A 22,203-nucleotide genomic window follows, 5' to 3' on the forward strand; every position below is an offset into this window, starting at 1 on the left:
ATATCCTGGTCTTTTAGTATATTACGTACACTTTCTCTTCCATCATTAGTTCATCTTACCCAAGAGGTAAAACCAAGAAGCTATAAGATAGAAGTAAACATTTGACTATAACAATGAAATTTCACTTCACATCCATCAAACTGCCAAAAATTAATGCCTATGAATTGCCTATTGCTTGCAGGGGAGTGAGGCTAAGAGGAGGCCTCTGTTTTCTCACCTCGCAAATGGAACCACGGGGATTAAGTGAAATGTTTCTAGACTCAAGCAGGCATTTACTAAAAACTCACACACTGCCTTTTTACACATCCATATACTCCTCCTTCAAGACCCAGTTCTTACTCCTCCACTAGGAAGCCTGCCCAGACCAGTCCAACATGCAGCTACTTCTTTTCCCTTCTCTGAGCTTCTGCGATACCTATCTGTGAAATTTTTCAAAGATTAATCATAGGTGGATGTGTGATTGCTCTTGCAATCAGTCACTTTCTTCTTTACTTGTTATTTCACTATTTGTATACTCATACTCTGTTCTCCAGTGGAGTCAGAAGTCTCTGGATTCAAAAGTCAGCTATTTGAACTGTGGTGTTGGAGAAGACTATTGAGAGTCTCTTGGACTACAAGGAAATCTAACCAGTCCATCCTAAAGGAGATCAGTCCTGGGTGTTCATTGGAAGGACTGATGTTGAAGCTGAAACTCCAATACTTTGGCCACCTGATGCGAAGAGCTGACTCATTGGAAAAGACCCTGATGCTGGGAAAGATTGAGGGCAGGAGGAGAAGGGGATGACAGAGGATGAGATGGTTGGATGGCATCATCGACTTGATGGACATGGGTTTGGCTGGACTCCGGGAGTTGGTGATGGTTAGGGAGGCCTGGCGTGCTGTGGTTCATGGTGTTGCAAAGAGTTGGACACAACTGAGCGACTGAACTGAACTGAACTGATACTCATACACTGTTCTCCAGTGAAGTCAGATGTCTCTGGATTCAAAAGTCAGCTATGCCATTTCTTTGCTATGACTTCATCTTCCCAATGTTCACGCTCTTCTGTGTGATACAAGAGACACAGCCATCTATCTGTTAAGGTCATTGTTAGGATTTGGGATAATGTGTGTAAAGGGTCCACATATTAGGTGTTCCGTAAGTAGATGCCAACAAGCACTCGTCGAGAGCAGCTCTCAGATCTTTTTCAAATTTCAATACCCTCCTAGATGCAGCACCTCACAGAGTGGCTCACACGCGGCTGCTGCTTGATGGTTTATTTACTTACACTATTCCTTATCCAAAAAGGACCTAAAGCAGGTATGTGTTCAACAAGTATTTGTTGAGTGATAACAGGCTGCACTTTCCTGTCAGATTTTCTCTTTCTTTCTGTTTTTCCATAATAAACAGAACCATCAGAATATTGTGACATTTTCTGACCACAGAGCTTGAGGCATCTCAGTTCTTGACTGGGGACTGAACCCAGGCCATGACAGTGAAAGCCCAGAATCCTAACCACTAGATCACCAGGGAACCCCCCATATTATGACTTTTTAAAAGTCTTTACTCATCCTTCACCTGCACCAAGTATTTTTTCAATTTAATTTCAAAAATTTTAACTATAAAATACAGGCTCCTGGCAAAAATGAAAACATCCAAAGGGAATAAAATGAAAAGTAGGTTCCTCTCCCGATATTCAGTTTCACTATCCAGAGGTAATACTTAAAAAAAAAAGTCCTATGTGTCTTTTTATTGGCCTTAGTGTTTGGCAAATACTCAACCTTCTTTAAGCTATTACTTAAAGATTTTTCCCTGATTTAGCATCCTAAGAACATAAGCTCCATAAGAGCATTTTTGTCTCTTTTGTTCTCCTCTGTTCCCAGCACCTAGACAGTACATGAAATCGTAACCGTATGTTCAATAAGTGCTTGCTAATGCATGGACTTCCTTTTGAGGAATTGCCGCCACTCAAGGTACACTGCCTGCCTTTAGCCAAGTGGCAAGGAAGACTGATTAGATGTTCCCTCCTCAGATTTTGATCTGTGAGCAGAATACAAACAGTTGGAGGGAGCTGAACCCATATGAGAGCATGGAATGTTCCTGCAAGAAGGTGGTCTGTGGTGGCTGCTAACTGACTGCTTCCAGCCTGGTTCTTCTGCCTTACTTTCAGTCCTGTGAGCTCACCCAATTCCTTCCAATAAATTGCCTTTTGCTTAAGTTAGCTCAGCACTTCTTACCCTCCGCACTGTTAACATCTTGAGCTACATTATCTTTACTGTGAAGGGCTGTTCTGTACCTTACAGTATGTTCAGCAGAATCCCTGATCTCAACTTGTTGGATGCAAACAGCATCCTTAGTGTAACTATCAAAAAAGTCTCCAGACATTAACAAATGTCCCCAAGGGGGACTGAATTAGCTAGAGGTGATTTCTGTGGAACAAAAAAGTCCTAACTGCTAAATACTACATCTCTGCCAACTTTTCATTATGGCCTACATAGAAATAGCTCAGCTATATAATATTATGTTCTATTGATAGGTCCTAAATTATTAAATCAGTCAACTAACAATGGATTTCAGAGTGTTCACCTGTTGTTATGTTAAACAGCCTGGTGGCTGCACACTGAGCCATGTGGCCCATCATAATTCATCTGGGCGGCGGATCAGGCCCAGGGCAGCCAGGTGAGACCAGGGAGCTCTCTATTCCTGGGCATCCTCCAACATCGACTGGCTCCAGCCCTCCCCAGACCCGCCTTGTCAGCAACTCCAACAGGGCCTTTGTCCAGGCCCCCGGGCGGTACATTGATCAACACCCAGCATCCAGTGAAGGTTTACACACTCCGGAGGACCAGCAGTGAGACAAACAAGGTGCCAGGCGTGTCCTCCAGCTACGTGGAGCAACCAAAGGGCATGTCCCTGTGAAGTTAAGTGGGCCTTAGGAAGCATCACTATGAACAAAACTAGTGGAGGTGATGGAATTCAGGTGAACTATTTCAAATCCTAAAAGATAATGCTGTTAAAGTGCTGCACTCAATATGCCAGCAAATCTGGAAAACAGCCATGGCCACAGGACTAGAAAAGGTTTGTTTTCATTCCAATCCCAAAGAAAGGCAATGCCAAAAAATGTTCAAATACCGCACAATTGCACTCATTTCCCATGCCAGCAAGATTATCCTCAAGATGCTTCAAACTAGGCTTTAGCAGTATATGAACCAAGAATTTCCAGATGCACAAGCTGGATTTAGAAAAGGCAGAGGAACCAGAGATCAAATTGCCAACATCCACTGTATCATAGAAAAAGCAAGGGAATTCCAAAAAAATCAACTTCTGCTTCATTGACTACACTAAAGTCTTTGACTATGTGGATCACAATAGAATGTAGAAAAGTCTTAGAGACATTCTTTAAGAATCTTAAAATTCTTAAAAGTTCTTAAGGAAAATTCTTAAATTCGACCACTTTACCTGCCTCCTGAGGATTGCCAACATCCGCTGGATCATAGAAAAAGCAAGAGAGTTCCAGAAAAACATCTATTTCTGCTTTATTGACTATGCCAAAGCCTTTGACTGTGTGGATCACAATGAACTGTGGAAAATTCTGAAAGAGATGGAAATACCAGACCACCTGATCTGCCTCTTGAGAAATTTGTATGCAGGTCAGGAAGCAACAGTTAGAACTGGACATGGAACAACAGACTGGTTCCAAATAGGAAAAGGAGTACATCAACGCTGTATATTGTCACCCTGCTTATTTAACTTATATGCAGAGTACATCATGAGAAATGCTGGACTGGAAGAAACACAAACTGGAATCAAGATTGCCGGGAGAAATATCAATAACCTCAGATATGCAGATGATACCACCCTTATGGCAGAAAGTGAAGAGGAACTCAAAAGCCTCTTGATGAAAGTGAAAGAGGAGAGTGAAAAAGTTGGCTTCAAGCTCAACATTCAGAAAACGAAGATCATGGCATCCGGTCCCATCACTTCATGGGAAATAGATGGGGAAACAGTGGAAACAGTGGCTGACTTTATTTTTCTGGGCTCCAAAATCACTACAGATGGTGACTGCAGCCATGAAATTAGAAGACGCTTACTCCTTGGAAGGAAAGTTATGACCAACCTAGATAGCATGTTCAAAAGTAGAGACATTACTTTGCCAACAAAGGTTCGTCTAGTCAAGGCTATGGTTTTTCCTGTGGTCATGTATGGATGTGAGAGTTGGACTGTGAAGAAGGCTGAGCGCCGAAGAATTGATGCTTTTGAACTGTGGTGTTGGAGAAGACTCTTCAGAGTCCCTTGGACTGCAAGGAGATCCAACCAGTCCATTCTGAAGGAGATGAGCCCTAGGATTTCTTTGGAAGGAATGATGCTGAAGCTGAAACTCCAGTACTTTGGCCACCTCATGCGAAGAGTTGACTCATTGGAAAAGACTCTGATGCTGGGAGGGATTGGGGGCAGCAGGAGAAGGGGACGACAGAGGATGAGATGGCTGGATGGCATCACTGACTCGATGGACGTGAGTCACAGTGAACTCCGGGAGTTGGTGATGGACAGGGAGGCCTGGCGTGCTGCGATTCATGGGGTCGCAAAGAGTCGGACACGACTGAGCGACTGATCTGATCTGAGAAAACTGTATGCAGGTCAGGAAGCAACAGTTAGAACGTTGCAACAACGTTCCAACTGAACATGGAACAACAGACTGGTTCCAAATTGGGAAAGGAGTACATCAAGTCTGCATATTGTCACCCGGATTATTTAATTTCTGTGTAAAGCACATCACGTGAAATGCCAGGCTGGATGGAGCACAAGCTGGAATCAAGATTGCTAGGAGAAGTATCAGTAACCTCAGATATGCAAATGACACCACCCTTATGGCAGAAAGTGAGAGGAACTGAAGAGCCTCTTGATGAAAGTGAAAGAGGAGAGGGAAAAAACTGGCTTAAAACTCAACATTTAAAAAATGAAGATCATGGCATCTGGTCCCATCACTTCATGGCAAATACATGGGGAAAAAGTGGAAACAGTGGCAGATTTTATTTCTTGGGCTCCAAAATCACTGCAGATGGTGACTGAAATAAAGCCATAAAATTAAAGATGTTTGCTCTTGGAAGAAAAGCTATGACAAACCTAGGTAGTGCATTAAAAAGCAAAGACATCACCTTACCAACAAAGGTCCATATAGTTAAAGCTATGGTTTTTCCAATAGTCATGTACGGATATGAGAGTTGGACCACAAAGAAGGCTGAGCACCAAAGAATTAATGCTTTCAAACCGTGGTGTTGGAGAAGACTCTTGAGAGTCCCCTGGACTGCAAGGAAATCAAACCAGTCAATCCTAAAGGATATCAAGCCTGAAAATTCATTGTAAGGACTGATGTTGAAGCTGAAGCTCCAATACTTTGGCCACCTGATGCGAAGAGCTGACTCATTTGAAAAGACCCTGATGCTGGGAAAGATTGAGGGCAAGAGAAGGGGGTGACAGAGGATAATATGGTTAGATGACATCATTGACTCAACGGACATGAATCTGAGCAACCTCAAGGGAGATAGTGAAGGACAGGGCAGCCTGGCGTGCTGCAGCCCATGGGGTCACAAAGAGTCAGATACGACTTGGTTACTGAACAACAACAATGTTAAACAACAGCTTTAGGGAAATACAAGTCAAACACCAAATAATTCACCCATTTAAAGTGTACACTTAAGTGACTTTTAATATATTCAGAGTTGTGCAATCATCATTACAATCAATTTTAGCATATCTTCATCACCTCAAAAATAGGTGCACATCCCTGCACACTTTAGTTCAGATCAGATCAGTTGCTCAGTCGTGTCTGACTCTTTACGACCCCATGAATCGCAGCACGCCAGGCCTCCATGTCCATCACCAACTCCCAGAGTTCACTGAGACTCACGTCCATCGAGTCAGTGATGCCATCCAGCCATCTCATCCTCTGTCGTCCCCTTCTCCTCTTGCCCCCAATCCCTCCCAGCATCAGAGTCTTTTCCAATGAGTCAACTCTTCGCATGAGGTGGCCAAAGTACTGGAGTTTCAGCTTTAGCATCATTCCTTCCAAAGAAATCCCAGGGCTGATCTGCTTCAGAACGGTCACTCCTCAAAACTCCAGCTCCCTCAATTGTCAGCAACCATTTAATCTACTCTCTGCCTCTACAGACTTACCTATTCTGAACACTTCGTTTAAATGGGATCATAGAATACGTTTTCTTTTGGACGGGCTTATTTCACTTAGCACAGTATTTTCTAGGTTTGTCCATGCTTAGCATGTAACAGTAGTTCATCCCTTACTGTTGAATAATATTCCACTGTATGGACACATTTTCCCCATCCATAAATGATAAGCATTTAGGTTGCTACACTTTGTGGCTATGATGAATAATGCTACTATGAGCATTTGTGTACAAGTTTTTAGTGTTGATATAGGTTTTCATTTCTCTTAGGCATATACCTGGGGCTAGAACTGCTAGGTTAAATGGAAACATTATGTTTAACTTTTTGAAGAAGTCCCAGACTGTTTTCCAAAACGGCTACACCATTTTACCTTCCAATCAGCAGTGTGGTAGAGCTTCTTTCCTCACTTCTCACCAACACTTCCCACTAACATTTATTATTCATCTTTTTTATTATAGCCATCCTAGGGAGAGTGATGTAGTATTTCATTGTGGTTTTGATTTCCATTTCCCTAATGACCAATATTGGTGAGCATCTCCTTCAGGTGCTTACTGGCCATTTGTATATCTTGAAGAAATATCTACTCAGATCCTTTGTCCATTTTCTAATTGAGTTATTTGCCTTTCTATTGTTGAGTTACAAGAAATCTTTATATGTTCTAGATATGTCATTTTTCAGATATATAATTTCCAAAAAAAATTTTGCCATTCTTAAATGAGTGAAAATCTTTTCATTTTCTTAACAGCACAAAAGTTTAAAATGTTTATTGTTAGTCTTTCAGGTAGAAATAGTCTTTCAGGTAAAAACTGAGTGGCTGGTTCACCTTGCAGCTCAATCATGTAACATGTCTTTCTTTAAGACAACTATTAGCAGAACTGCTGCTCTATGACATCTGTTTATTTAAAAGAAGAATATAATTCTTTATATATATATTTTCTCATAAAATTGATTCTCCTGGAACAAGATACAAGAAGGAAGATGTGGTGTGTCATCCTGTGATTTTTACCTACTCTTGACACACCACTGACTTATCCAAGGGACACCTGACCCTGAGAGAGGAGTACAAGCAAGGACAGTGAAGAGTAATGGTTCTTCCACAGTATTTATGAGGAGGAAGAGAAGACTAATTAATGGATGATGATTTTTTTGTAAAATCAATCACCTTTTGTAAATATCTTTTTCACTAGAGTTGATATAAGATGTTAAAATTCTATTCTCTGCATAGCAAATGAAGACAGACAGGTTTTAGACTGTCCTAAGTGCCCAGTGAAGCCTCTGTCCAGAATTAAGAAAAGGTCAATTCAAACAAATCCTATAGATGCTCAGTAAAATATATTCTGGAGATCAAGGTGTCCCTATACAAGTCCTTTAAGAGGCCCAAGAACATTATCTATTTGAAAACTACTTAGCCTATATAAGGCTCTTCAAGAACTTATAGCTGTGTTAAAGCAAACTTCTAAAATAGTTACAGACCATGGCTAAGTTACTGAAACCTAGGCCAGTCCTAACTTGCCTTTGTTCCCAACCCACTCTGCATACCACTACAAAATTAATCCCCCTAAATCACTGTTACCTTGACCTGAGAATTTTTAGTAATAATTAAACGCTAATATCAATGGAGTTCTTAACTATGTGCCAACATTGTCCTGAACAATTTAAATGGATTTTCTCATTTAATCCTCCCCGTAACTCAGTGAGGTAGTTTCTGTAATTCTCCTGAAGATGAGGAAACTGTGGCTTATTCAGTAACCCACCCAAAACTGCTGAGCCCCTGAGTGGCAATGCTAAGATTCAAATGTAGGTTTGAGCTGAGGCTCTCAACCACTACGGTATTTCTGCAGAGACACCACTGGTCTAGTAATCACTTAGGGGAACAACTACAAGGCACATGCACCAGAATTTCCAGGGTAAATTCTCTGATTCACAGCAGGTTTGGGAACCACTACAAGTTAACTCTCCATTTCCTACAGAACGTCTAAACTCCTCTTCCCAGAGACTTCTAGGATAAAGGCAAAATTCCTTAAATTGGCTTATAAAGCTCTTCAGAGTCTGTCACTTGACTGACCTTTCTGGTCCCATTTTGCCCCAAGCCCCCTTTTTGTTTCCGTTTCTATTCTTTATCACAAGACTCTTCCTTCTCAGGGTATTTGCACAAGCTGTTCCTTGGTCTGGGATGCTCTTCCTTCCTCCTTTTGTTCGATTAACTCTTGCTGTTCCTCAGGCTTTAGCATGATGGGCACTTTCTGAGAAAAAAATTTCTGATCACCCTGTTTAGGTCAAAATCCTAGCTATTATCTCTAATAACATCACGTACTACATTTGCAAACTAAAAACTGTCTTTACATGATTCTCTCTCTTTCCCTCGATAAAGAGTAAACTCTACAAAGGTAGGAACTGTGCTTGTTTTTCTCAGTATTGTACCTCCAGCGCCTGGCTTAGTTGTTGTTGTTTAGTTGCTAAGTCATGTCTTACTCTTTGTGACCCCAAGGACTATAGTCCGCCAGGCTCCGCTGTCCAGGTGATCAGGCAAGAATACTGGAGTGGGTTGCTATGTCTTTGTCCAGTAGTATCTTCAGTACCTGGATTAGTGCCTGTCACATAAATATTACTTGTTCAATAAATACTTATCAAAAGAATTAATGGTTTCAAGGCCTTTTAACTGGAGAAGGCAATGGCACCCCACTCCAGTACTCTCGCCTGGAAAATCCCATGGGTGGAGGAGCCTGGTGGGCTGCAGTCCGTGGGGTTGCAAAGAGTCGGACACGACTGAGCGACTTCACTTTCACTTTTCACTTTCATGCATTGGAGAAGGAAATGGCAACCCACTCCAGTGTTCTTGCCTGGAGAATCCCAGGGACTGGGGAGCCTGGTGGGCTGCCATCTATGGGGTCGCACAGAGTCAGACACGACTGAAGTGACTTAGCAGCAGGCCTTTTAACTATTCCGTAGTTAACCAACCAACCATATTTTTCACTCTTGCTCAACAGAGATGTACAGTGCCATTTACAGAGGTTAATTCCTCTCCACATCTTTTCATCCTTATCTAAACCCAAAATCCTTTTCCACTTCTTTACCTAATTCCTCCTCTTGCTACAAGGTAGAGCCTAAATTTCCCTTGTTTCACAAAGTTCTCTAACTCACCAACCCACAACAGTGTCTTCTAAACTGCTACCTCACTTTGTATTTCTAGGCCACTCACTTGGCACTTCATCATACACTGCCATGTATCCTCATGTAGTATTTCACATGTAAGTGGTCTGGTTACTTTTTTAAATATAAGTATCATTAGGTAGTTTGTATGTTCTCTGTGGTTGTTCAGTCATCTAGTCGTGTCCGACTCTTTGTGACCCTATGGACTGAAGCACACCAGGCCTCCCTGTCCCTTACCATCTCCTGAAGTTTGCCCAAATTCATGTCCCTTGCATCAGTGATGACATCCAGCCATCTCATCCTCTGATGCCCTCTTTTCCTTCTGCCCTCAATCTTTCCCAGCATCAGGGTCTTTCCCAATGAGTGGGCTCTTTGCATCAGGTAGCCAAAATCCTGGAGCCTCAGCCTCAGTGTCAGTCCTTCCAATGAGTATTCAGGGTTGACTTCCCATAATATTGACTGGTTTGGTCTCCTTGTTGTCCAAGGGACTCTCAGAAGTCTTCTCCAGCACCACAGTTTGAAGGCATCAATTCTTTGGTGCTTTGCCTTCTTTACGGTCCAGCTCTCACAACTGCATATGACCACTTGGAAGACCACAGCCTTGACTATATGGGCCTTTGTCAGCAAAGTAATGTCTCTGCTTTTCAACACGTTGTCTAGGTTTGTCATAGCTTTCCTTTGTTCTTAAAGGGGAGTCATTGGTTAATTTGTGACTAGAGTACCCAAGCACATCATAAATACTCTGTAAATGTCTGCTAAATAAATTAATGAATAATATTCTGTAACCTGCAATGTGGATTCAACCTGCAGTTGATCAGCAAATTTGGCAATTGACAATTCTCCTCGGAGGACACCTGAATATTTTATATTATTTCTTTGGAATATCTCTAGGATCCCTTGGCAGACAGTTCAAAACAAGTGTCAGGTGAGAACATTAAAGTAATATACTACTTTAAATTTCCTATAGTTCTATACCCAGGTATTTCTAAATCCATTACAAAATTATTAATACATTTCATAACTCTTTAGGATAACTCTACATTATCGATCCTAATCCTCCAAGGTTGGGAGAATCTTTAAATATTTTCAGTAGATTAATTTCTATTTTAAAACATAACACTGAGGAAAATATTTTTGTGGTCATGCTATTAATCTCTTGGTTAAATATCATTTACCATAAATCTTTAACTCTATGTAAAATAGGTAAGTGCATTTCAACTTTTTATTTGGAGGGGGACAAACTGAGATCTAAGCAATTAAGAACTTTTTCTTCAAAATCAGAATAGAGTTATCCTAAAGAGTTATGAAATGTATTAATAATTTTGTAATGGATTTAGAAATACCTGACTATGGAACTATAGGAAATTTAAAGTAGTATATTACTTTAATGTTCTCACCTGACACTTGTTTTGAACTGTCTGCCAAGGGATCCTAGAGATATTCCAAAGAAATAATATAAAATATTCAGGTGTTCTCCGAGGAGAATTGTCAATTGCCAAATTTGCTGATCAACTGCAGGTTGAATCCACATTGCAGGTTACAGAGTATTATGATTCCAGTTATTCTAATTTAAAAATCCTAAAGCCAAGGAAAATAAAGTTGACAAACAGTGGGGCTAATGGTAAAGAATCTGCCTGCCAATGCCGGAGATGCACAAAACCCAAGAGACAGAGGTTCGATCCGTGCGATGGGAAGATACCCTGGAGTAGGAAATGGCAACCCACTCCAGTATTCTTGCCTGGAAAATTCCAAGGACAGAAGAGCCTGGTGGGCCATAGTCCATGGGATTGTAAAAGAGTTGGACATAACTTAGCAAGCAAACAACAACAATTTACATACTATAAAATTAACTCATATCAAAATTGTAAAGTCTATTTACAGATTTGTGTCACCATCACCAGAATCTAAATTTGTTTTATATTATTTTTGCAATATAACTTACAAAGCTGTGTAGTCATCACCACTCTAACCCTGGAACATTTTCATCAGCCCCAAAAGAAACATCATGCCCTTTAGCAATCTCTCTCCATTTCTCTCCAGCCCCTCCAGCTTTTGGCAACCACTAATCTACTTTGTCTCAATGAATTTATTCTTAACATTTAATATACATGGAATCATACAATATGTGGTGTTTCGTGACTAGCTCCTTTCACTTAACATGTTTTCAAGATTTATCCATATTGTAACATGTATTAGAATTTCATTCCTTGTTGTCAGCTAATAACATTTTGGGTGTGCATGTGTACATGCTCAGTCACTTCAGTCACATCCAGCTGTTTGCAACCCTACAGATTGTAGCTCCCCCCAGGTTCCTCTGTCCATGGGATTCTCCAGGCAAGAATAATGAAGTAGGTTGCCATTTCCTTCTCCAGGGGATCGTCCGGACTCAGGTATCAAAACTGTGTCTCCTACATTGCAGGCGGATTTACTGTACAGGCGGATTTACTGGTTTATCCATTCATCAGTTGATGGATACTTGGGTTGTTTCCACTTTTTGGCTACTAGGAATAATGCTGCTATGAATGTTGGCATACAAGTCTTGGTGTAGATATATATCTTTATTCCTCTTGGGTAGATACCAAGGAGTGGGATTACTAGGTCAGGTGCTAATTGCTTCATTTTTCCCTAATCAGTCTTAAAGTGAGTAACAAAGTTTTTTTCCTATTTCAAAGGATTTTTGAGACAGCCAGGAAGCAGAATTTTCATGAAAATGCTAATATAATTTTTTAAAAAAGGATAATCTGCACACCACATTGCTAGCAATAGAACTATACCACATTACTTTCCAGTTTGAAGTTCAAACAGAAATTCTAAGATGAGATGAAAATTCCTTTTAATGTAAGTCATAAAATTAAATGGAGTCTGCTCTAACCTATGTAATCAATATGCTAGAATAAAATTCTGTTTTTTGAGCAGAATGTATGTATCCATCTCCTTCTGGCTGACAATTGCTTTAACAGATAAACACACAGTAAAAGAAGACTTACTTAGTAGAAGTAGTAATAAATAGGAATTTGAAATCTCAAATGCCTTAATAAATTACCTATTTCCCTCCCCTGTCATGGGCCTGCTTCTCATTTAATGAGAAAAGGGTAAAGCATTAATTATAATTAGTCATGTAAATTCCCAAAGTCTTTCATAAAAGCATCTTTCAGAAATCAGAGGCCAAATAACTTCTGGTCACATGTTATTTTTATTTTTCTTCCTGGCGATGTACACTCTAGTTCAAATATATTCAGGAAGCAGACTGTAAGCAAGAAATTAAAAGCTGATTGCAAAATTCTGCGTAAAAATTAAAAGAGCTTTAAAAACACATTTTAATGTAAAGAAAAATCAAACATCTTGCGGCAGAAATTAGGCATAATCAGGGGAAAACTACCAAACGTTCTACCAATCACAGCACTAGAGAACGCCACAGGTCGTCCAAAAGACGCCTTCCTTTTAGCCAACAGTTCTTTTCCTCCCGCCAAAGCTGTCCCCTAGAGCGTCAGAGAGTAACTCAATGAGCGATTTATGGTTGTTTCCTTTTGATCTCTCCCCACACACATCCACCTGCTTGGAGGTGTCAAGGCGACTAGAAATGGTTAACACTGACCAGCAGCAGACAGAGAAACAAACACCCCTGACAACCCACAGCTGAGTAAGCAAGAGCTGTTTATTCACGACCATGTTCCATTTGGAGACTATCGGCGAGCCCTTGAAAGCCCAGGCACATTTTAGAAGGTTCCTAGAGGGAGGGAATAATCTCCCCACGACACACACGCACACACACCCCACCCCTCTCCCCCCGCCCTGAGAAACATACACTGGTTTGGGTGGGAACCATCTGGTCCAGGCAGCCCCTGCCCTCCCGACCCCTCAGGAATAACCTCACGCACTAGAGCATCCGACCCCTTGCGGGGGTTGTGTAACTCCCCAAAATGGGCTCAGACGCCGCAGAGGCTGGCCGCAGCGCTGAGGGCTTCCGAAGACGCTTTCTGCCACTCCCACCCCCGCCACGGCCCACCCCGACGCCGTGGCCGGGACTGGAGACCCTGACGAGAAATGGCCCTTTAGATCCCACCCCTCACCTGGCTCGGTCCCACCTGAGCACCAGAGCTGAGAGAAAACAGGCAGGGAGAGCTGACCTTGATGCTACTGACAGTGGAGCGGCACATCCTGCTGCTTCCTGGAAAGCGGCCCGCAGGACATTTTTCCCCCTGGAGGAAGGAAACGGGAGGGCGCCGGCCGGGCGGCTGCGGGCGCTGCGGCGGTGGTCCGGGCGGGCTGTGCAGCCTCTAGTGGGGACGGTCCGAGGACTACATCTCCCAGGCTGCTCTGGGCCGCCTTGCGTCGTGACCCCAGCGCGCACGGAGGCGGTGACTCTTACCTCACAGAGGTAGCTCCTCCGCCGGCAGCAACTCGGCGCCCGCGGTCCACGGACCGGAACCCCGGGCCGACGGGCAGGAACCCCGGCCGCGATCGTCGTCTCCCCGCCCTAGGCTCCTCCTCCTCGCTCCCCACCGCCTCCTCCGGACGCCCGCGGGCCGCGCACCGCCACCGCCGGGCTCGTGGAGCCGCCCCGGGAGGCTGGGTGGCGGGTTCGCGGCTGCCGCCGGACTGAGGCCTACTCCGCCGCCTCTCAGTGCTATTGTCCTGGGCCCGGCCCTGACCGGGCTCACCGGAGAGGCGAGTGCGCCGGCTCCGCCGAAGATGCCGGACCAAGCCCTACAGCAGATGCTGGACAGGTACGGGCAGCCTTTGGGGAGGACGCGAGCCGCTGATCCTCGTTCCGGCCCTGCCGCGCCCGGCCTCGGGGCTCTTCGGAGCGGAGCCCGGCGTGCCGGGAGGAGTTCTACGGCCTGGGGGCCGGGCGAGGGGCCGAAAGTTTGGAGTCCGTACTTGCGGGAGGACGGAGCGGGCGGCCTGGGTGCGTAGACTTAAAGGGAAACTTAGTTAAGGAGTGGCGTCTGGTTTCGTCGGGACGCCTTTGCGAAGTGAGAGGGGCTTGTATGAACCCAGAGAATTAGTTTTCTTTTTCTCACTCTGCTCCTCCCCTCCCCCCAAACTGTGTTGTAACGTGTTTGTCCGAGATGTCACTGGCAAGAAGAGCCAAACTAATTTTCTGAGGACTGATCCTCCTCCAATTTTAACTGTTCCAAAAGCCAAGGAAAAACAAGCATTCTTTTGGAAAGCTTCATAGGCAAACTTCCTTCCTCCGCATCCCCAACCCCAAACTATAAGGTCAAGAGTATAAGCAAAGGACTTCAACGGTCAGACCAGAGTAGAGGTTATGGGAAACAGACATATAATTTCGCGTATTTTACCTGAACAAATAATTTCGCGTATTTTACCATGCGTTGAGTTCCCTGAGAAAGTTTCATTCTGTGGGGGCTCCGGTCGGTAAAACTTTCTGTGAAATCGGCTGCAGAGCCCTCTGCTGTTGAAATTCTAGTCTCTGGGTTCTACCACGAGTTTCTGGAGACCCTTACTCCACAATTTCCACTAAGGACATAACTTCCTGGCGACGCCGGTGCTATTGGCTAATGTATGTTTTCGTTACCTACAACTCTCAGTAGACCACTCGCCACCCAGTTCAGCGTGTGGTATAGCTCTATACTGAGAACAAATCCAACTGGAAAGTGTTAAATGAAGAGGCTACCTTAAATGAAATTATACCCAATGAAATTATGCTTGGATCACACCCAGAACACAAATCACTCAAGAGTACCTCTTCTTCCGGAGTGACAGACATTTCCTTTGGAGCTTAGAATTTTGAGACGTCTAAGTTGATAGAAATCATGGTACTGACTTTTTTCAGTTGGGGTGGCCCAGTGATTAATCCAGCCCTTGTTCTAGGAGAGCATTCGGGTCAAGTTGTATTGACTACTCCCTTTTTTAATAAGTAGTTTACAAGCTCCTGGAAGGCAGAAGTCATTATTTCAAATTCTACAACCCCCTGTACAAAGTAAGTCATCAGTAAATACTTTTATGAACAAATGCATGAACTTTTTTGTCATTCTCCCCAGTTGTGTAGTGGTCTAATAATTTACCATACTGGCAAATTACATAGGACAACTGAAGTATGCCCAGAGGAGACCATTTTCTGTCACTGCCAATTCCAATCAGAGACCCTATTTTGGTGCTGGGTATTTTGTAATTAATTTTTACCCCCTCTGAGGGCCTGCTGCTTTCACTTTTATGTAGTTGACTTTTGTGTCCAAAAGCTGATCTGGCTTTCATACACTCTTTGGAGATTTCCATAAAAGTAAAAAACCCAAGGAGTGCCAGCAAGACATTTACAATTGTCTCAACAGAAACTTGGAAATTCTGGCTGCATATACTGAAACAGGTGACTATAATACTGGCTTCCCTCATCTTCTCTACCTTTTTGACATATCTCTTAAGATGATATTCAAAGATCATTTTGCAACCTGGCCCCTTGTTGGAATCACCTGAGGAGTGTTTTAACATATGGATGGATGCCTGATTCTGCCCACGACCAATTAGTTCACAGATTTCTGGAGAATAGGGCCTGAGCATGGGTATTTTCAAAAGCTTTTCAGATGTTTGTTGTGGTTGAAAATCACTTTTAAAGGGTTTTGGGTTTTTTTTGGTAATGCCTCATGGCTTGAGGGATCTTAGTTCCCCAACTAGGGATTGAATCTGGGCCTCCTGCGGTGGAAGCAGATTCCTAACCACTGGACCACCAGGGAATTCCCACAACCCTAAACCCTAAGTGATTATTTCATCATAAGGGATAGTACCTTTTAGTGAGGTAAGCTTGGACAGAAATCTTGAAATTCTCGTTTTGCCACTTACTGGCTATATGACTTTGGATTTAAATTCTGAGGTTCTACATCATCTTTAAAAAAATTATAATGTCCTACCTTACAGGACTGTATAAATGAGAACAAATATAAGTACTTTGTTGTTGTTCTTGTACAGTCTCTATGTATAAGTACCTTATACAACAATAAAATGCTATCGTATGTTAGGCACACAGAAGGTACTTAAGATTCTGGTGTAACTGGGATTTCCCTGGCGGTGCAGTGACTGGGAGTGTGCCTTCCAGTGCAGGGGATGCGTGTTTGATCTCTGTTGGGGAAACTTAAGATCCCACATGCCCCAGGGCAACAAAGCCTGAGTGCTGGAACTAGTGAGAAGCCTATGTGCATTGGGCTAAGACCCAATGCAGCCAAATAAATCAGTATTAAAAAAAAAAATTCTAATGTAACCAATCAATTAGCAATTTACACACACACACCCCTCGCCCGTCTCCTTTCTATTTACTATCATGTTAATCTGGGCTATCCCCCCTGCAAGATGAACACAAAGATACTTGATGGGTTCTTTTGAGGAATACTGACAAGTTCAAGAGACTAAAATATGTCAACCTGTTAGGACCCAGAATTCTTGCTTGAATTTGGCTCCCTCCTAGCTTGGTCTTTGGGTGGCAATTTTTGAGCGACAGAATTTACTTCAGAAACTTGCCTTTATGTTTATTTCTTCAGTACAAGTTCTATCCTTGAGAAGATTAAGGAAATGTATATAACATATATTGTTTCGCTTCTGGGTTAAGATTAGGTATGTTTTAATAGTTTATTAAATTTGTGTTCATTGAATTGATTTGGTAAATATTGATCCATTTGCCCAGTACCATTCTAAGCCCTCAGTATATGGTGGTAGTGAACATAAGCAGAAATACTCGTGTGGAGCTTTAATTCTAGTGAGGTTTGTGTTCCACAAATGTCAAATAAGATAAAGATTATATTTACAAATATGATGGTATGTTCAGTTTATACATTTAGTCTGTCACGGTTTTTTAATTAATAGCAGCTTACTAAGAGCTGAAGTTCAATTGCTTGTCCTTTGTGAATAAGTAAATCTAGTTTAGCAATTGTTTATCTTAATAACTTTTATTCTTGCCATATTTGCAGCTGGAAAGAGTATATATAGATATATATTTTGATTGCCTTTCATTTTTATAAACAGTAAGCAGCTGTTTTATGTAAATTTATCATTTGAACCTTTTAAATTGAGAGTGGTGGAAAGGGGGTGGTTTTCTAATGTCATGAATGACTGGGGGTCACAAATCATTGCCCTGAAATTATAACCATTCATAAATTCAAACCCTTTACATCAGGCTCTCTGAATCTTATTTTCTCTTCCTTCCCTTTGTTGCCATACTTTTTTAAGAAGTTTGTTATGCCTATTCTGTCACCATTATACTTTCTCATTTCTCTTTTACTTCTCAAAATGAGGATTAAATCTATAGAGAATACAAAGAATACTATAAACAAACCGCAGGAATGGACCTCAGGTTTAAAGCCTGGTGAGAGATGCTTCTGGAAACTTGACTTTTGTGTACCCCTTTCATGTTGAACACTTAGGAATTTGTTGAGGTTGTTTTGCATCACTTAATTGCACAAGGTGAGTAGGCAAGGAACGGAGTCAGTGTCCCCAGAACAGTCAGATGGGAAGAACAATGGAAGAATAATCCGCTCCCCAGAGGCCTCCTGCAGTAGCAAGTGAGCTAGAACCCCCTCTCACAGGATGTTACCGACCGCATGGACATCCCTTTAGAGGTTGTAGATGTCTTCAGAGGACTGAGCTGTATATTCCTTCTGAGTTATAAACCGTCTCTAGCTTCCACTAAAGCAGCTTCTCATTCTCTTTGGCATCTTTCCTCAATCATATTACAATCCCATTTTGACATTTACAGACCAATACCTGGAGTTAAGAACCATTAGCAAGTAGTTGTATTTGCTTCCCTCTCTATATAAAAAGCAGAAACATTACAGATAAAGTCCCCTTTGGCCATTATCCCCCAGTCCCATATCTTCTCCCATCCCCAGTCCACTATCATAAGTGGGTTTATGTTCTTCCAGTCTTTGTTTAATGCTTTTATATATACTATATGTAATTCACAGTTCTGTTTTTGTTTCTAAAATTTAAATATATCAGTCTACAATTTACTTTTTTAAATACTGAGTTTTGTGATATTCAGCAATTAAAGAGTGTACATATAGAATCTATTGTATTAACATACTACTTGTAGTATGAGTATGGATACTCGTAGTATGGATCATCGAAAAAGTAAGAGAGTTCCAGAAAAACATCTATTTCTGCTTTATTGACTATGCCAAAGCCTTTGACTGTCTGGATCACAATAAACTGGAAAATTCTGAAAGAGATAGGAATACCAGATCACCTGACCTGCCTCCTAAGAAACCTGTATACAAGTCAGGAAGCAACAGTTAGAACTGGACACAGAACAACAGACTGGTTCCAAATAGCAAAAGGAGTACGTCAAGGCTGTATATTGTCACCCTGCTTATTTAACATATATGCAGAGTACATCATGAGAAATGCTGGGCTGGAAGAATCACAAGCTGGAATCAAGATTGCTGGGAGAAATATCAATAACGTCAGATATGCAGATGACACCACCCTTATGGCAGAAAGTGAAGAGGAACTAAAGAGCCTCTTGATGAAAGTGAAAGAGGAGAGTGAAAAAGTGGGCTTAAAGCTCAACATTCAGAAAACTAAGATCATGGCATTCGTTCCCATCACTTCGTGGCAAATAGATGGGGAAACAGTGAGAGACTTTATTTTTGGGGGCTCCAAAATCACTGCAGATGGTGACTGCAGCCATAAAATAAAAAGACACTTACTCCTTGAAAGAAAAGTTATGACCAACCTAGACAGCATATTAAAAAGCAGAGACATTGCTTTACCAACGAAGGTCCGTCTAGTCACAGCTATGGTTTTTCCAGTAGTCATGTATGGATGTGAGAGTTGGACTATAAAGAAAGCTGAGCACCGAAGAATTGATGCTTTTGAACTGTGGTATTGGAGAAGACTCTTGAGAGCCCCTTGGACTGCAAGGAGATCCAACCAGTCCAACCTAAAGGAAATCAGTCCTGAATGTTCATTGGAAGGACTCATGTTGAAGCTGAAACTCCAATACTTTGGCCACCTGATGCGAGGAACTGACTCATGTGAAAAGACCCTGATGCTGGGAAAGATTGAGCGTGGGAGGAAAAGGGGACTACAGAGGATGAGATGGTTGGATGGCATCACCGACTCGGTGGACATGAGTTTGAGTAAACTCCAGGAGTTGGGAGGTCTGGCGTGCTGCAGTCCATTGGGTCGCAAAGAGTCAGACATGACTGAGCAACTGAACTGAACTACTCTAGTAACATTTAGATTCTTAATACCTCGTTATAATTTGACTTTCATCCACCTTTCTTATCCGTAGCTCTACTAAAAGTATATTAAATGTTACTAATAATTTCTTAATCAGTAAACCTAATGACTTGTTTTCTTTGTCCTCATGTCCTTGACATGTATGTAATGAAGCTGAAACTGGTGACCTCCACTCCCTAACTTGAAAGTGTGTTGTAGTCTACTACATTATTTGTCTGTCTGTCTTTTTCCCCCTCTTACACGTCACCTTATCCTTACTCTCTTCAATCACTTAAGTATGGTTCAATTCTCAGCACTTATTCTTCGAAAAGTACACATAGTTTTATCACTTACTATCTCACTTTCAGCTTTGAGTGACTCCCAAATGTATGTTTTTATTCTTGACCTCTTTGCCACATTTTAGTGTCTGCTTTCCAGCTGCCCAGTAGACATTTCCATTTGTGTATACACAGTATTACTAGTGTCTTCACCTATCTAAAACTAAACAACTGCTATTTCCCTGCTTTTTACTTAGCTTGACTTCCCAATTTCTGGCCCATTCTTCTAATCCACCAGCCGTAAAACCTACATCTTTTTTTTGCTTTTTGCTTTTTCCCCCCTCTAAATCCACCTGCTTATCAAATACTATAGATTCTTTTTTATCTGACTCCAGTTTTTCTCTTCCAGTTTGACTTACAGAGTGGTACCAGAATTGGCCAGAGCACAATTATAATCATGTCATTCCCATGCTTTAAAACATGCCAGTCTCTACATTACCAATAGGATAAATTCTAAACTTTTAAGACTTTGTGAAGAGACTTAGCTCTATTAATCCAATCCAGCCCTAACCTGCTTTAACCATACTCTTCTGCACTTCATTGTCCTCTGAATGTATCCTGCTGTACATCTTATTTTTTGCTTTAGAGTCCTTCCTCCCTTCTGACACCTGGCTGACTCTGAACCATCTTTAGAATTCAGCTCAAATATCACTTTGAAGCACTGTACATCTCCTTCAGGCAGTGAGTTACTTCTTCCAAAATTTCTGTAGAATCTCTATTTCAATAGAATTCATTATAGTACATCACTCTGAATTGTAATTTTTTTAATGCATCAATCCCGTGTCTAAGAGCCTTTATCACTACCACCATGCACATTCAAGTGGGAGTTCACTGAGAACAGAAACTGTTCCATTTCTTGAGAAGGGGAATATACATTGGCAACACTGTTGAATCACGCTGTCTTTTCACTATGTATGACATATCAGTGCTTAGAATAATCTTGCTGAAGCACCATTTTTAAAATATCTCATTTGTTCAAAACCTGCATTTTTTTAATTGCTTACTAAGCTTAAGTTCAAAATTTTTTAACTTGGCCTTCAAGACCCTCCATAGTCTATGCTCTCTATTATGTTTAAGACACAGAGTACATTGCTGGCACTAGCTACCTTCTTAAAGCTCTGCTTCTGTTTAAAAGTGAGTACGTGAGTATACATCTTTTGCCCAGGCCAGCTTGATATGCACACTGTCCTGTATTCTTTTCAGCATCTTGTCTTTCAAAATTCTACTCACTCTTCAAGATCCAGTTTAGTTTCTGCCTCATTTATAAAGCTTTTCTGACTATTTCAGCCAGAAATATTTCCCACTCTTCTCCAGACTCTTGTAGCAGTTCTTTACATACCATATATACGTACATGCTCCTTATATGCCATAGTTATAAGATGTGAGGTGGTAACATTTATATGGCACATTAGGGTACACTGGAAGAGGTTTAGATTTCTAGTGAAAGCTCCTTATGGCTGCTTAAAAGTACCCTAGCAAAAATGAAACACATAATGACTTGCACTAACTATAATTTCCTTAAAAATGAGAAATGGAAAATTTTCTCCGAATACACTATCCGTAAGGCAGCATGGTGCAGTGAAAAAAGCTGATTTTTTTTTTTATGGCATATAATTTATAAAAATCTGATGTTTTAGAGTTGAGGCCTAGGTTGCATTCATACCTTTGTATTTAACCATGAAGCCTTGGGCAGACTGTTTAACCTTTCTGGGCTTTTGTTTCCTTATTTAAGGGGGGAAATAATTATGTTTGCAGACTTTATGAAGATCAGAGATAAAGAGCATGGCATGAGTATATGCTCAATAAATGATTGCTTTCACTGTGGTATATTTCTCTTCCCCTCTTTCATAATGTATTAATAATTGTGGTAGCTCTTTGATAAATTCAGATACTTTTAACTTCCATTCCACTTGGGTGGACAGACATATAAAGGGGTTTTTAGCCTTGATGGTATAGTTTTTGTTTAAGAATACATGGGATGTGATACTTTTAATCCTGAGACAAAGCTGCAGTTTGCAGCTTTTTTCCATTGTTAAATTTAGGCATTCCTTGCATTAACCAGAGCATGGTTCACTAAACATGTTTTAAATTAAGAACATGTTCTCTTTCCTTAAAACACTCATGCAAATACATTGGTAAGGCACCATGTATAATACAACAATAACAATTTAAAGCCTATTTCATTGCTCTCACTCCTGTATTCTGGAACTCTTCTGTTCTGCTACCCTCCGTTTTCTATCAAAGTAATCTCTAGGGCAGATTTTCCAAATCTTTCTGATAATCCAAGATAAATACCTGCAGTCTAAATCTGCAAAGATAGACTTTACTGTCAGCTGTTTTATTAGATAACCATACTAGTTAATTTATGTGCCAGTGAAAAAGGAT

General features: G+C 41.5%; 2 protein-coding genes across 12 annotated transcripts in view; one reads left to right on the forward strand and one right to left on the reverse strand.

The window, feature by feature from the left end:
• Positions 1-22,203, reverse strand: part of CPEB3 (cytoplasmic polyadenylation element binding protein 3) — a 348,047-nt gene that overhangs the window by 252,093 nt on the left and 73,751 nt on the right. For 5 of the 10 annotated variants that reach the window (XR_015155643.1, XR_015155642.1, XM_086378579.1 and 2 more), the window contains exon 1: positions 13,438-13,629. The exons of 2 other annotated variants lie outside the window; for them this stretch is intronic. The gene's annotated coding sequence lies outside the window, so the exon portion shown is untranslated. Of the gene's footprint in view, positions 1-13,380; positions 13,630-13,679; positions 13,819-22,203 lie in introns of those variants that run through there. 3 more of the 10 variants (XM_086378582.1, XM_086378573.1, XM_086378574.1) reach the window with 2 other exon arrangements.
• Positions 13,807-22,203, forward strand: part of MARCHF5 (membrane associated ring-CH-type finger 5) — a 53,188-nt gene continuing 44,791 nt past the window's right edge. For both annotated transcript variants that reach the window (XM_086378591.1, XM_086378589.1), the window contains exon 1: positions 13,807-14,037. Coding sequence is in view for 1 of the 2 variants with exons in the window: in XM_086378589.1 (XP_086234715.1) it covers positions 14,003-14,037 (35 nt within the window). In the remaining variant the exon portion in view is untranslated. The remainder of the gene's footprint in view (positions 14,038-22,203) is intronic.

Source organism: Bos grunniens, chromosome 26 (genome assembly GCF_055505025.1).
Source record: "Bos grunniens cultivar Pamir isolate PY7600 chromosome 26, Bosgru_T2T1.0, whole genome shotgun sequence".
In the NCBI taxonomy this organism is placed as follows: Eukaryota; Metazoa; Chordata; class Mammalia; order Artiodactyla; family Bovidae; genus Bos; species Bos grunniens.